Source organism: Typha latifolia, chromosome 4, assembly GCF_019914945.1.
Source record: "Typha latifolia isolate L0001 chromosome 4, TyphaL0001v2, whole genome shotgun sequence".
Taxonomy (NCBI): domain Eukaryota; kingdom Viridiplantae; phylum Streptophyta; class Magnoliopsida; order Poales; family Typhaceae; genus Typha; species Typha latifolia.
Genome location: NC_133089.1, coordinates 2851485 through 2867153, shown reverse-complemented (window position 1 = coordinate 2867153; position 15669 = coordinate 2851485). Strand labels below are relative to the sequence as shown.

At 36.5% G+C, this 15669-nt stretch overlaps 2 protein-coding genes across 5 annotated transcripts; one reads left to right on the top strand and one right to left on the bottom strand.

Moving 5' to 3' along the window:
* Positions 1 to 157: 157 nt before the first annotated feature.
* On the bottom strand, positions 158 to 2396 carry LOC140785565 (uncharacterized). Of its 3 annotated transcripts, none has more exons than XM_073133458.1 (5): positions 2145 to 2396; positions 1970 to 2064; positions 971 to 1068; positions 671 to 855; positions 158 to 562 (listed from the first exon to the last, which is right to left on the bottom strand). In XM_073133458.1, the coding sequence occupies exons 1-5, from the start codon at positions 2335 to 2337 to the stop codon at positions 516 to 518; spliced, it is 618 nt and encodes a 205-aa protein (XP_072989559.1). In that variant the 5' UTR covers positions 2338 to 2396; the 3' UTR covers positions 158 to 515. The 3 variants fall into 3 exon arrangements, with proteins under 3 accessions (XP_072989559.1, XP_072989561.1, XP_072989560.1); XM_073133460.1 differs by having other exon boundaries at positions 158 to 558; XM_073133459.1 differs by having other exon boundaries at positions 158 to 435.
* Positions 2397 to 2577: 181 nt separating this feature from the next.
* Positions 2578 to 15427, top strand: LOC140785809 (uncharacterized). Of its 2 annotated transcripts, XM_073133837.1 has the most exons (13): positions 2578 to 3084; positions 4413 to 4461; positions 5280 to 5549; positions 5622 to 5726; positions 8503 to 8867; positions 8947 to 9147; positions 9230 to 9430; positions 11036 to 11110; positions 11179 to 11245; positions 11341 to 12463; positions 12554 to 12610; positions 14707 to 14775; positions 14937 to 15427. In XM_073133837.1, the coding sequence occupies exons 1-13, from the start codon at positions 3070 to 3072 to the stop codon at positions 14977 to 14979; spliced, it is 2640 nt and encodes an 879-aa protein (XP_072989938.1). In that variant the 5' UTR covers positions 2578 to 3069; the 3' UTR covers positions 14980 to 15427. The 2 variants fall into 2 exon arrangements, with proteins under 2 accessions (XP_072989938.1, XP_072989937.1); XM_073133836.1 differs by having other exon boundaries at positions 5280 to 5726.
* The last annotated feature ends 242 nt before the right edge of the window (positions 15428 to 15669 follow it).

Genomic DNA, 15669 nt, shown 5'->3' with positions numbered 1-15669 from the left:
CTAAAAGGGTGGATTAGCAAAAGATGATAATTCTAATAATATTCAAGTTGTCAAATACAAATAAAAGAGGTCCTATTTTCAAGCGATAACTGCTCCCCAAAATTGTTGGAGTTGAATAAATTTTTTGCTTTTAAAGCAAACTCAACAGACCAGCAACTAAATAAATCACATGCAGAGATGATATTTATTAAATAGCAACTGAAGTCTACAAAAGCTATTCACACGCAGTAACTTAACTCATTTATCACTTAATCTAGACATTCCTGTTATCATATTAAATTACAAATAATGTGACAACAATGCTCATCATCACAGAGGTACTTGTCTTCATTCATATTCTCGCTCTCTCTCCAAAAGAGATATTGAGATCAAGTCCCAAAACTCCAAACTCATCAGTTCAGTAGTTCCTTCAATTTGATTGTTTGTGATCAGCAGCTGTATAGCATAGCACATTAGTGGCAATCTTATAAGCTGGAAGCTTGAAAGCACCATTTTGGTTTCACATTCTTGAAAGCTCAAATTATTTCAAAATTCACGTCATCTATCCTGGCAGCTTCGCTGGCTTAAGTGAGGAGAATACAGTCATCAGTGCAACATTGTCCTCAAGAAGATCTAAGCATAAAATCTCATTTACAAGATTAAGTGGAGATTGTAATGCTAGTTAGAGTACCTGATACTTCATTGATACTTCTACTACCATCCAAGTCAGGCTCCGAGTCATATGACAGAGTGATAGAAGAGCTACTCCCATATTTAGATTCTGACATCTCTACCTCAATGGCAGTCTTCTTTGATTTTCCATTCTCCACTACAGCTTTTCTAAGCTTTGCTTTTTGTACAGCATGTTGCTCGTATCTACAAAGTTTAAGCATGAAAAACTCTTAATGTTATTCCTTACAAGAAAGCAATATAAGATGGAATACAAAAAAATACAGAAAAACTTCAGGAAGTAACTCAAGACAGCACTTACGGAGCCACATAACTCTTAACGAGTAGGAAGTATATTCTCCAGAACTGTTTCTCCTTTAAATGTCGAGGGCACAGAACATATCGAAGCTTGGCAATTTCCTATGAGAAAGCACAAAAATACAGCATAACATGCTTTGCTCTTGTAACTGATAAAATCATAAAATGCATTTGGCTGACTTAACTTACTATACGACAATAGCTACATAAACTAAGAGCCGAATAAAATACCACAAAAGCATTCAAAAGGAAGAAGGCCCTTGGTAAAACATGTGTTATTAATAGATGCATCACATATTCTTATTACAACTCAACTATGATGTTTATTGAGGCATAATACTAATATTGTTAGGCTCTGTACCTTGGGCATAAGAAAATCCATATAGAGAGCATAAAGTCAGAGTCTTCAGAAAATCATAAACTTATTGAAAATAAGTATTCCTCGGCTACTGGATATTTCAAGAAATTATGTGCTCTGAGATGTGCAACATTTAAAAGAAAACAAGTAGAAGAAGCAACAATACTCATATCTATAGCCAAATATGAAGCATAAGAGCACTTCGACAACCTTACAAGCAAAGAGTGCAGTTATAAATTACTATTGCAACATCCATACTGCACTGAGAGATAATTAGATTGTGTTCAACTTGTGAACTTTCCAGGAAGTCAATCTGCATCAGCATGCTCTCCTAGCCTCCAAGTATTAGGGGAATTCCTTGAAATTTAATACCCATTACCCATACCACTTAGCTAGGATAAATAGAATCTCCAAAGACAATATTTGTCAAATTAAATGAATTAAGAGGGATGAAACACTCCTTGATTTTCAAGCCATAATTTGCTAGGAACCACAACTTAAAGAATTATGAGTTAAATTAAAATTCAAGGGTTGTAACCTTTACAAGTCACAATTGACAGTTGCCTCATGTTCCTCTATCGGATTGACGGATTAAAACAAAACAGATTCACTGGATAGAGAATAACTATGAATTATAATTCGGACCTTGACTTTGGAAAGAACAATAACAGCGTGCTGCTCCTGCCACTCAGTGAGATCCAACCTGACATTGCCTGCTGTCGACTCGGATTCCGGATCATCTGCAGCGTGATATGTCGTAATTTAACGAGAATTGAAAGAGGAAGAAGAGAATTAGACGAAGAGTGGTGGATCAAAAAACCTTGAAGGAGAAAAGATTTGAAGGTTTCTTCAGTGAATTCCTTGGCGAAGGAGAGCAACTGCTCCGTTACTCCAAATTCTTGGAGACGGAGCTGCTCCTCCTCTCCACCTCCTTCTCCATGTTTCTCCTTCCTCCCTTTCACTCTCTCTCCTCGTTTCGCAAATGGCCACGGCAAAGAAGCGGAGAAGGCCATGCTTTTCTTTCGCTCTCCCCTTTGAGTAGCTCGGGTTTTGTCCCTTGGAAGAAAAAAGAAGAGTAGTTTTTATTTCACACCCTATATTACATGTTTATTGCACAACAAACGCAGAGAAAAGGAAGAATGTAAACCACAATAAACACAAAATAGAGGGGCTAAAACGAAAAGAAGTAACCTCAATACCTCATCAGGCCCGGTCGGCCCAATATTGACCCAAACAGCCGAACAAAGTAAGCTATATCGAGCTGACACCCAATCCATATATTCTTCCTCTTAATCCTTATACCACCTTCGACCTTCGTCTTCTCCGAAATCCCTAACTCGTTCAAGAGATGGACGCATTTCGCTTCGGTGGAGGTGATCCACCGCCACTTCCCCATCCCCAGCAACAACATCAAAACCCGCTCTGGTATCCTCCTCCTCCTCCTCCTCCTCTTCCCTCTTCGTCTTCTTCTTCCTCGCCTCATCACCTCCCTCCTTATCCTCTTCACCACTACCCTCCCCCTCCCCACCCTCCTCACCACCAGCAGCAACAGCAGCAATGGCATTTTCCCGATCGCCATCACCACTTTCCTCCTCCGCCACCGCAACCCCTACCACGGCGCATGCGCTCCTCCGCTCCCGCCGCCGTATGCGGCGGCGTCGAGCCACCAGTACCCTCCTCCTCTCCAGAATCCGCCGCCCCAGCACGCCTCGCTGCCGCCGCTTCCTCCGCCGGCTTATCCTCCTATGCCGCCTAATCAGGTACTGTCGAAAACGCAATTACCGGAATATACATGGATTTTCAGATGCATCCCGCTTTTTTACATCAAAAGAAAGTCTTTCATTTTTACATATCATTCTGAGATCGAATTATCTCCCATTGGATTGCTTTAACGGTAAATAGGATTAATTGTTTTGTTTAAGAAAATATGTATAGAACGCCGTAGGTTTACACGAATTTGCAGGTTAAAACGTCCGCTTTTATCATTTGAACATCATACTCTTTGTTCCCCATCGCTAGATATTTTAGATGTTGACCACGATCCTGGTGTTATAAGTACCTCTCTTTTATTTATTAATGGTTGGAACAGCTCCCTGCTTTGTGAAACTTATTTTATTGACAACAATCTGGTATATGTCATACTGGCTTCTGGTGAATGACTATCTCTTCGTTCAATTATAACTGCGATCTCTTGAGTAAGTTATTGTTGCAATTTGCAAAGTACTCAATGATAATCAAACAGAATATTCATGGCTCTTAAGAAATTTATGAGCCCTTATCTTTGATACTACAATTGTTTTTGTTCAATTATATTTTCATTTTGATCCCTAGTAGGTTAGATGATGAAGAAAGAAAGTTATGAACTATAATACTGAACATACTGGTGAAGTTTTTACTTTGTCTGCATGGTAAGAACTAAATGATGTTCAGAAAAGATGCCTTTTTAATTCCTGGAGATTACTATTTATTTGGCATATTCTTCTTTTTTTTTCTACAATTTTCTTCTTTTCTTTTTCTTTCTCTATTGAAGATACTGGAGGAAAAAGATGGTGACATTTGGTGCTTGAACATATGAAAAATCAAGTGGTTAACTAGGCCATCATGTGTGACATCTTGCTGGTGCCAGTCTATGCCATGGCGAGATTATTCAATTGAGAAATTTTTAAATATTAAGAGTTAGTCATCCATTTGATGTGTCTTTTTATAGTATGTTAGTTCACCTTGGCATGTGGATATTTTTTCAGTTTTGATGTTTGAAAATATCATCCTTTTATGTTAGTATACCATTAGATATTTGGGGCTTTTCTATTCTCTAAATTTGTTGCTTCTCTATGTAGAAGGATTTTTTGCAACTTATAAATTATTCTTGGTACTTAATCTCATCTGACAAAACATTTTGCATTTTCAGCTCAATTTTATTGATTGAACATTTAATATTTAATTGTAATCTATTCTGTCACCTTTTTTCTTTTTACAGAAAGAAGTAAGATTTATGGTATATTGAGCTCTGTCTTCCACCGTAGCAGATTTTCTTTATTCCTTTTTTTTATATAGGCATTCTAATATAATCACAATGGATCATTTGTAGGGATGGGCAAATCCATCTTGGGCTCAAAATCAAGGATGGGAATACACAGGTTGGTGTATATATGTTATGCATATGACTACACACCTATGTTGGAGGATATGAATGAGATCTTTTTAATATATTACTCTTTATTTACCATCTAAAATGCTTAGGCTTTGCATTCTCGTAATTGATTTACTGGAATTGTTTTCTATATAAGTAATTCCATTGGTATTTCAGATACCTTTTTGTCAAGTTTCTTATCTGTAAACCAGAAACCTAAGAGTAATATTGATCCCACTTGGTAGTAAATCAATGTTCTTCCTGCTTTTTCCTAGTGCCATCTTTTTCGGAACCACTGCTTTGCCACATAATTGTGCAAATTTACTCCACCAGTACATTGTCTTTATGCTCATAGATTCCCTAGTTAAAAATGTTCTACAATTTATCTGCATGTGAGTGAATATTGGGATCCCTTATATTCTTAAGTCGAGTTTTCTTTTTTCGCAGACGAGCTCGAAATTTCACTAGACCTCATTTCTTGTACTCTGTTCCTCACATTTTTCTTGATCTTTTAATTTTGTATTTTCTTGCCATTGTTAATAGACATCCAATATTCCTAGCCTTTAGGGTGCTTTTTTAGACATGATCAGGTTTGTTCACTGCAGGAAGGAGATCACGACTAAAGGCTTCACTTTTCTTTTTTAATCACACATAACCTGTATCTTGTGGTCCTTCTATTCCTTATTATCCTGCAAACTTTGTACTGGCAATTGCAGTTTTCTGATATTCTTTTGTTTTCTGATGCTCTTTTGATAACAAACAGGAAAGAAATTGTCATCATTAATTTTTTTTTTTCTGATATTTTTCTGATTGATGGAAGGACAGATCGGAATGTTCCCTACAGCAACGAGGAAGATTGGGCCGCGAAGGCTAAGGCATGGGCATCTGCTAACTCTGCAACTGAGAGCCACCAGACACAGCCACATGTTGCGCCAATTGGGAGAATTGAGGAACACAGTTATGCTTATCATGAGCAGTATCAACGACCTGCTTGCCCTCCAATGGAAACTCTACATCCATCAGTTCCTCAGTCGAGTAACCAACAATTGCCTAATTACATGATGGATCAACAGAAAGAAGTTAATCATATGCATGGTACAACATCTTTTAGCTCTGGTTCATCTTACGGTGCCGATGGACTCTTTTCTCACAATGCTGGAGGTGAAGGTACTGTTGCAGATAAAGATCGAGTGGCATCTCCCCAGAGGAACTATATTTCATTTCCATCCATTTATGAGCAGGAGGTATCTTATAGTTATTCTTCTACCCCAGGTAATATATCATTTAACAGTTAGCTTGGCATGTGAACCATATTCCGAGTACCGGTTCATAAGTTGGTCATAGATCCTTACTATGTTTACACTCTTCCATAATATACAATTAACTGTTAGTGTTTTAAAACCTGTAGAACTGAAATTTTGGAGAGATGAAGATTTTGTTAATTTAACTTCTTACTTTGTCACCAGTTATTATGTCTGCAACTTTTGTCATCTCTTCTCAAATTTTAACTGCAACTTGGTCCAGTTTACATTCTTTATTCTTAAGAATAGAAAATTCTTCTCTCATTTAGTTGAATTAGCTTTTTGCACTGTATTTTATCCAATGCCCTTTCGGATAGATTTTTTTTTTCCACATTATATAATAGCTTAAAGCACCTCCATTTTCTGGAGCTTATTGTTTTCTTTTCATTATTGTGTGATTTTGTGCTAATCTCCCTCTCAGACATTGCAGCTTAATTGTTGGCATCACTTTGTACTAGTTTCATCTTCAGTTGAAGTTGTTGAAACTTGTCAGGGTTTGCCAGCTTTCTGTAGTTTCTGCCATGTATCATTCAGCTTATCAGATGATATATGGTACTATGCAATGTGATATATTGGAGGGAGGGCATCACACCCTAGTCTGTGAGTTCTTGAGTTTACAGGTGTTTCTTTTTAAGGCTTCTAATGGATTCAACAAGGGGCCAACCCTAGCCAAAATCACGTGGTCATACATTTCCCTATCATATTACTTAAATCTCCATAAGGAGACAACATCAAGAAATGAACCTGTCACCTTGTGCATGAGCACTCCCGCTTCTGCCATTGGGATGTGACTGCGATCACAATGCACCAGTGTTTATCGTACACTTCCACTTCAATAGATGAAAAGTGGTTGCTGAATTCTGAACCAGTCAGGAATAATAAATTCTTCAATAAAGCGATTTATGCTATTTATCTCTATTGATTATCCAATTATAACCTATAATTATGCTTTCCTCTTATTGCTCTATATGAAAGATACATGACTATCACAACAAAAGGTGATATAAGTATAGCAATTAACATATGCTGATATCACTTCATTGTTGAATGAGTCACTGTTTAACCACCATAATATGCAGATTGTAGTAGGCCAGGGCCCATTGGTTGTGTTCTTGTGTTCTGGTTGATTATGGCTTCAAATTGACAAATTGCTGATCTAGTTAGAGTAAATAATACTAGATGCAACATACTCGGCCTTTTAGGCAGTGACATACAACCAAACTATTAATTTTCTTGGATTTGATATTGTAAAAATGCTTTGTTTGATGGTTAATGGCAATCTTGTACCTTCACAAGCTTTTAAATATTCTGTTAACCCTAGGGGCGTCATACTTTATTAAATGAAAAGACTAAATGCTGTGTTATATGTCAAAATGGGTTATATTGTGTAGTTGGCATAAAGTTTATTATCCTATGAAAGATTTATTTTTTTCTTCTGTGTTTTGCAATAAAGTAACAATTGCAAGCCTCTGTATGACAGGAAAAACAAAGTGTGCCATGTCTCTAGAGGTTCCCTTGCATATGGTGTTGTAGACATTGTTTTACTTGTTTGGCTAGGAATAGAAAGTATAGGATCCTCACATGTGAATTCAGATCATTTCATGATCTTCAACTGATTATGTGCTTCAATATAATAACCTGGAGTAAGTCCTTTAGTTTGGTAGACCAGTAGGAGTAGGAGTAGCAATAGTATTATATTACAGAATGACATAACTTAAAATAGTTTAAATGTGTCTTGAAACGTTTGGCTACTCTGTAGATGGAGGGCCAACATATATTGGTTTTTACTTGTATGCCATGGTCTACTTAGGTACTACATTTAGGTAGCTTATCCGAATTAGGTAGTGCTTCTAGAGGGAGGTTAACTTTTATCTGTTCTAATTTATTAGTGAAAATTATAAAGTAATGCCTGCTAAGAAAAAAAATCGGTTTCTGTGGATGTGTTATTCTTGTGGTCTTGCTAACTGATGGTTTTGCAAGGCAACTTGTTTTGTCATTAGATCTTCTATCCTTTATTCTAGTAGTGACTGTAATGTTGTCTCCATTGATTTACTTCCTTGTTATTTAGGGTTGTTACTCATGATATAGGCCATTGTAATTAAGTTTTTGTGATCATATTTTGTACCATAATGTCTTTATAGTGGGGCTTAAGAGAGATGGTAAAAGCATGATTCGAGGATTGCTGCCAGCTATACCAATGATAACAAGCTTTTTGACCGCTGGTTTCAAACCCTAGCTGCACTTCTCTGGGGCCTTGACAATCTTGTTTAGAAATTTCTGAAATGTTGTCATATTGTCAACAGAAGCCTTTGACCCTTTTCTATTTCACTGGGAAATACTTAGGTTGAATTCGCTCAAGTTGATCGAGAACTTCGACTGTTACCATTGGTGCTGTTCTTTTTGGCACACTGTGATCTTAATAATTTCTTGTCCAGTGTATTTTTTTTCTTATAATTCTAGTTATCTAAAATCCTCAAGTTATTTTTTTCTGGCTCTGCTAGGCCAGGTACATCAGCTTATTTATTTGTTACATAGTATGTTGTGTCTTGAAAAAAAGGAGAAGCCATCTACCCTTTTTAACAGGGGTTATGTTAATGGAACGCCATTTTAGGGTGGTTTTTTTTTATCTTTTGGGGGGGTTGGGGTGCTATACTAGAAAGTTCTGGATCTGGGATGAATTTGATGCATGATTAGTCCTACTGTTGTATGTAACTTTCCTTCACTTAAGCTATGCTATGTGATATCAGGTAAGAAAGATACCATTGAGGGTTCACAACTGCTGCCAACTTTCTCTTTGCCGTCAGTTCAAGATGGGTTTCTTCATCTGCCATCTGGTGTACCTAGGAATCCATCAGTGGAGCAATCAAATTTCAATCATGGAGGGGAGCCTTCTAAATTGACAAGTGATGCTAGTTATCAACCTTTAGATTCTAACCACAGTTCTGCTCCTGATATTGAACTGCATCAAAAAATTGGTTATAGTCATGCTGATCGAGCAGCGCCGGTTGGAATGATGAATCATGAAGCAATTGCCACAGCACCTCATGCTTGGACTCCATCTGGCCCTTCAGGATTTTTTCCTCATGCTCCTTTACCTCCACCTGTTACACAGGTAAAATATATCTCACAACTTTGGTGAAGGCTACGTCTTTCATACATAGATCCTTGACACTTGGTCTTATTTCATACAGTTGGATCTTTCTGTTGTATCGCAATCTTCCTTGCCTTTACATCCTTCACCACTTGGTGGGAGGATCCCTGGACCAAGCTATAGGCCTAGTGCTCCAGCTGCACCATTTGGTGGTGTCGGTGCTGAAATATCCCTGCATCATAGTGCGACTTTTCCTGGAGATGCAAATGGTTCTTTTACTCTTTCTGAGCGTCCGAGAAAAGTAATTCTATTTTGCTCTACCCTATTCTTTATTAGCTCTAGTCTTATTAAAAGGACTAATGTCTTCTTTCTGTCAATCACAGGCTGCAGTTCCTAACTGGCTTCGGGAAGAAATATTGAAAAATAAATCTGTTCTTTCAAGTGCAGCTCCAGTTCACCAGGCAGGAACTTCTTTTCCGTCTATTGGATCTGAAGATGCTGAAAAATTATCTAGAAAGGCAGATCAGTCTGACAGTAAGAGCATTGATTCAACCAAGTCTACTGAAGAAGAAGAAGATGATGAGGTGGTGCACTCTCTCTTTCTGATAATATTTCTTGTCTCTCTCTATATATATATATTGTTGTTGTTGAGAGAAGTGAGAACTTAATGATGTTGTACTGTCCCACTAAATAATGATGCCGCTAGGATTCGTATCCGGATGTCCTCATACAATACGAGCCTTTTTAACCAATTAAACTCTATCCTATTGGCCAGTTTATAATTTTATTATTCATTTGTTTGGAAATTTTATTTTTATGTATGATTGGCAAACTCTCCCTAGCATCTAAATCCGTCTTGAACGTATGGAGCACTAGTGCCTTGTGTGGGTTGGATTCTTCCTGTTTTGTTTTCAGATGTATAGCATGCTCGACCTTTTTCCCTCTTCTAATCTCATCTAATATGACCTCAAACAAAGATTGGAGGAATAGATAGGGAATAAGAGAAAGTAAGATATGATTGTACATTTGGCTAGACCAGTTATGTAAAATGAACTTTAGTTCCTTGATGCCTTAATGTCATTGATGCGAAGAACTTTTAGAATTCTTGTCAGAAGGGATTATGTGACATGGAGATGGAAATATTATTAGAGTTCTTTTTCTTCATTTCTTTGCTAGTTCCCTTAATTATTTTTTATATTCTTATGTACTTGAATTTGATATCCTCCATTTTATGTGTATTACTGGAATGATACAAATGCACATAAACTAAATATGTTTCTTTGAGAAATTTAATTTGCATCATTGGGTTTCACTTTTTGTGCTCCATTGTTATGTGGCTAATGATGCCACTCTGCAATATTTGTCATTCCCTAATGATGGACTAGTATTTTATTTTGGGTAATGAATGAGAAAACTGATAACTTTCACAGATTTATAAAATGAGGGTTTGAGTAGATATTGCTTTCGAATGAGTTACTTGGTACATGTTAGTAATATTTTGTTCACATTGCATTTGATTATGAAAATACTAGACTTTTATATTCTGTTGACTACAGGACAGAAATAGATGCTGATGTTGATTTTTTAGTTGGAGCTTAGCTATTGCCTAATGGATGACACATTTGAATATTTGATCCTCTGAGTCAACAAGCCATTTCAACACTGTGGATACATCAGTTGAGATACTGTTTAGTAAATCCTCATGATTTTTCAAGCAAAACTGCATGTAATAATTTGTTAATAGAAATTGCTGATTATTCTCAAGCTAAATGAGCATTAAGCACTTCATATTGGTAGGCTGTATAAAGCCCTACGTCGGATATTGATTGTATCTATCAGGCTTACCTGCATCATTTACTAAATTGGACAACACTAGCAGGACTTACTCAAAGATGTCTCTTTAAACAAGATATTAACTAGTTATTTTGCTACCCTTTACTAGATATTTATGGTAAGTGTTGGTTGAGGATATGTTTGGTATTGTTCCTTAGGGACCATTGCCTTACATGGATAAGAGAATGCATGGTCATCTACTTGATTAGCTTACATCAATATTTGAGTGCTCATTTTGCCTATATTTCTGTTGGATTTGTTTGCATTTACAGATGACTAAGCTATTATCTTCTATGGATATAAATCAATGCAGGACCCTACTATGCATGAATCATCATCTCTTTTATCTTTTGTAGGATGAAGTGGAAGCAGCTCGAACAGCTGCCATCAACCAGGAAATAAAGCGTGTGCTAACTGAAGTCCTTCTGAAGGTTATATCTGCATATTGAGTGATTTTAATGGCTCAATGGACTTCTCCTGATCATATTTTATCCAACAGGTTACCGATGATCTTTTTGATGAAATCGCCACCAAAGTACTCCATGAAGATGAACCAACTGTTGAAGGTCAGCAGATTAGATCTAGCCAGTTATCATAACTATGTTTAGTAATTTGCCTAAAATCGATCTGTTGTCACTGATAGCTTATCTTTCTTCTGCAGCTATTGAGCCTACAAATGCCATGAATCCTGATGGATCTCATTCTGCGCTTTTAACACCTAAGGCATTTGGTAAGATTCTGATACCAGTTGAAACAACCAATCACAAAGTTGGTGGTTCTAGTGAAGAGTCTAGCCCAAGTGCTCCTAGAGGAGACATTCTTGGTCTTGCTAATTATGCTTCAGATGAGGATGATGGCAGTAGTGATGGAACTCGAAGGTCAAATATGCTGAGTACTGAGGTAACAGCTGATGCTCTTCAGGAGGAGAGCAATGGTCTGTCTTCTAAAAATGTATTTAAGGGTGTCAATAAACAGAATTTGCTGATAAGGAAAGAGGAGCCTACGGGAGGACGAGATGATGTTGATAATGAGAGAAGCAGAAAGAATTTAAATCAGCGTCATAGAAACATCAGTGCAACGACCAATGAAGCAGCTTCTCAAATGAGAAGTGTCTTGACATCTGATGATCATTTGTTGAGCCATGAGAAGTCATTTCCTTCTGGTATTGCAAGTTCTCTTCAATCGAGGGAAGTTCTTGGTGGGAAGGGACATGCAACACTTGAATTCACTGGTGCGACTGCTAAGGAAAAATTATCGCTTGGAGAAGTCCATGCTAGAGAATCTCAAAGCATTCTGAACAGTGGTAGGCCTGCAGATAAAGTGAACAAGGAAGATGCTATTAAAGAGGTGAAGGATATAGATAGAAGTAGCTGTGTAATTTCTAATGCCACCAATTCCAAAAATAACGAAGAGAAGGGCAGAATGAAGGGAAGGATTGATAAAAAGGATAGCTTCAAAGAGAAAGCAGAGGATAGGAGTGGTAGACGAGCAGTAGGTGCGAAGGACTCTGATTCCAGAGGGATTTCTAAACATCGTGACACCAAAGTTGACAGAATGGTTGCTGCAAAAGATAAAAGAGAAAAAAGCAAAGACACTGATAGAAAAAGAGAACAACCAACTGATGGGAAGGATGATAGGTTAAGACGAGTTAAAGAGGATTCAGTCAGGTATAGCAGTAAGAAGTCTCCACCACATAGAAGTAGAAGCAGGAGTAACAAGGATAATTCCTTGCATGGTCATGGAAGCGTTTCAAGTGATGAGCCTTCTGAAAATTCAAAAAGGAGGTATTATCAACAGATATAGTCTTCTTTTTAAGTTGTATCGATTGCTTCCTCTGTTGCTATTTTGTTGACAAAGTCCATTATTTAATGCAGGAAGCTGCAATCACGTAAAACTAGCTCATCACCATCGCCCACACGGTCTAGGAAGAGGTAATATGAAACAGATAAAAGTTCTTTTGTTGGGATTTAAAAGTACGCCGTTGCGCAAAAAAACTCTTACGCATACATATATATTTGTTTACAACACAAAATTAGGGGAATTGACAGAACAGGATAAAAAACGTCCTAGGAACAAGCATGCTTCCAGATTTTTCGTTGTACCTTTCAAAGCCATCACCTTTTATTTTTCTTATGTCAAGTACTCAATCAAATTTAATGCAAAATTATAAAGGAATAATAATAGAAGAAAAAGCAGGATAGTAATTTTATGTGAGCATGCATATTGTAGTTCATCATGGTTACTATAAGTGACTTTGCATATAATAATTTATTAGACAGAATAAATCTTTTTTAGTTTGTCATGTTCAACAAGCAGGCAAAAAACTTATGCTGTTGATTATGTAGATGTATCAATTTCTACATCAAATCGCTTGGTACATGTAATTGGAAGGAAGAAAGTGGCTAAGAAGCAAAGGTTCCTAGTTTCGGCCAATCCTAATCCCATTGGGTGGGGTATTGGTTGGGTCGGACGATACCTAATCTGGATCAAGCGAGTTTTGGCCAAAATGAACCTAAACTAGGAAAGAGCAAGGGAGAATGAGAGGGAGAAGAGTAAGAAAGAAAGGGAGAATTAGAGGGAGAAGAGTAAAAGAAAGGGAGAAAGAGAGAGGGAGCTAGGGGAGGGAGAGAGAGAAGAAAGAAAAAAAATTGCATAACCAAGATCACCAGAGGTCGATGGAACTATATCTGCGTAGATGCAGTTTGGATCTACATCATAGAAGTATCAATTTGATTGGGAGAGAGAGAGGGAATAGGAAAGGGAGAGGGATTTGAGTGTGTGTTTTTTTTTTTTTTTTTTGAGAGATTAGAGATGGTAAAGAGATAGGATGTATCATTTTTTTTGAGTGGATGATTCCGATCCTGATACTTAAAACCTTGCTTTTAAGAGAACTTACTCCGAGGATATATATAATAGGTATATGATAGGAGTCCTGGTGGGTTATTATTGTTTTGGTGAAACTTGAGTATTTTTACTTGTTTTCTCAGATACCTGGTATATTTGTTAATAGAGTAAAGAAGAATGTTTTATGAGCCCCATTTATGCATACTAAAGTTGGGCAATTTTCTGCAGTAGGGGCTAGTGAAAGGTTTTTGTTCCTGTTTTAGTTTAGTTCTGTCTCTCTTGTTTTTTCCCATTCTTTTTTTTTGTCTGGTTCCTGAGACTGTTTAAAATAGGTACAAATGAGCATTGCCTTGATATTTTTAGGATTTTTTACATGATTGCCACCGAAAACTTACAAAATACCATAATTGCCTTTACATCATTTAAAATATCAGAATTGACACTAAAATCTTTTGACTTTTTTTAAAATTGCTATAATAGTTAATTGTAAACATAATATTCCTAACAAATTATTACTAAAGTAAATAAGCACATGTTAATGGCTAAAATATCCCTTCTCTTAAGTTTAGAATGTAAAGTACTTATTAACACCTTTTCTCTCATAAAATAAGATAAATATTTTTTTTTGTATCATAGTATTGGTATAATATTGAATAGTTTTTAAATCATTTGTAATAATTTATGCAAGGGTAAAATAATTATTGGTGGATCTCAATTGTGTTTTAATCATGATTAGTTAACTTTGAATAATGGAATGATATTTTTGAAAGAGCAGAATGATTTCAATAGCAATTATAATATTTTAAAGCATGTAGTAGCATTTATGATATTTTAAAAGTTTTTAGTGACAATTATGTAGAAATCCTTTAATTTATTATTCATCATTAAACATAAAATTTTGTCCTAAATTTGGGATGAGGTAAGATTTGTCATCATCAGGTTATCAGTTACATTCCATGTCATTCCTTTACATATAAAACTCTGCATAAACAATCTTTCTGTTGATTGGCTTTCATAAAATAATGGTACTTGCTATTGTAATTAAACATCATTTTTGCCATTAAAATAGTGATGTCTAGGTTCTAGCATGCAGGTAGATTACAGATGAGTGAAAAAAAAATCAGGTTCATCCCTTACCTTTATCTTTCCACTCACCCTTTTAGTATTATGTTTTCATCTCTAGACAAGTTTCGCGGTCCCCACATAGCAAGCATTCTCACCGCAGGCATTCTCCTTATTCTTCATCGGAGAGGTATGCAGGCCAATCACTTTTTTTTTTTTTTTAAATTAAGATTCTTACGCTTAACTAATATATATTTCAGGTGATTGTGAGATGGGACTCATTTAGAACTGTTTTAGAACCGACTGTATATTTTACCGGTGTGCATCGATAATTTTATTCTTTAATTACAGGAAGCGGAGATCAAGGTCCAGTACACCAGTTAGCAGGAGATAAAAGTTGGATGGTGAGCTTAATTATATGTCGTGTTTCAACATCACTCGCCAGTCGAAGATGGCACTTGAACCTGTATACTATAATCTCTGATGTTTGTCTTCCTGCATAAATGGATACATCATCTGAGATGGCCCGTTCTGGATAAATAAGGGATGCCAGTATACTGCTACGCTGCAGCTTCATATGTGGGTCATTATTGCTATGAGAGGATATATGGTAAGAGAAGCTCTCTTCATCCTTAGGTCTAAGTGAAACTGCCTATCGTGGTTTGTCTGTCTGTACCTTCGTAATTTAGCATTTTAGGAATCAGAGAGGAGGTTTTCCATATCTTGGTTTTGCTATTTGTGAGATCTATCAGCAGAGTGCATTCATTGCTGAGTCACTTTATTGTATAATATTGCATCGTTTTCACTCTTGAGTTTATTGAAACTTCTCTTTTGAGTCTGTATGTACCTTTGAGATGCTCACTTTGACAATTCTACTGGTTCCTGGAATGTAGCAACTCTGTAGATGCAAATAACCAATACAGTGAGATTTCAATGGTCTTCTATAAATATAAATATATATATATATAGTGAGAGAGCATCTGAGCCGTTAATTCGAACAATGAAACATTCACCATCACAAGACAATAGGAAGAAGGGGCTGACTATGTGTAGAGAAGCTGCCAATTTTTTTTTTATTTTTTAT

Bases quoted from the DNA above. Each gene is read 5' to 3' on its own strand.
- LOC140785565 (XM_073133458.1), bottom strand. From the start codon at position 2,337: ATGGCCTTCTCCGCTTCTTTGCCGTGGCCATTTGCGAAACGAGGAGAG. The intron at 2,065-2,144 runs GTTTTTTGATCC...ATCACGCTGCAG, and splicing joins CAAATCTTTTCTCCTTCAAG to ATGATCCGGAATCCGAGTCG. The intron at 856-970 runs GTAAGTGCTGTC...TAAACTTTGTAG, and splicing joins GTTAAGAGTTATGTGGCTCC to ATACGAGCAACATGCTGTAC.
- LOC140785809 (XM_073133836.1), top strand. The intron at 4,462-5,279 runs GTTGGTGTATAT...ATGGAAGGACAG, and splicing joins TCAAGGATGGGAATACACAG to ATCGGAATGTTCCCTACAGC. The intron at 8,868-8,946 runs GTAAAATATATC...TATTTCATACAG, and splicing joins TACCTCCACCTGTTACACAG to TTGGATCTTTCTGTTGTATC.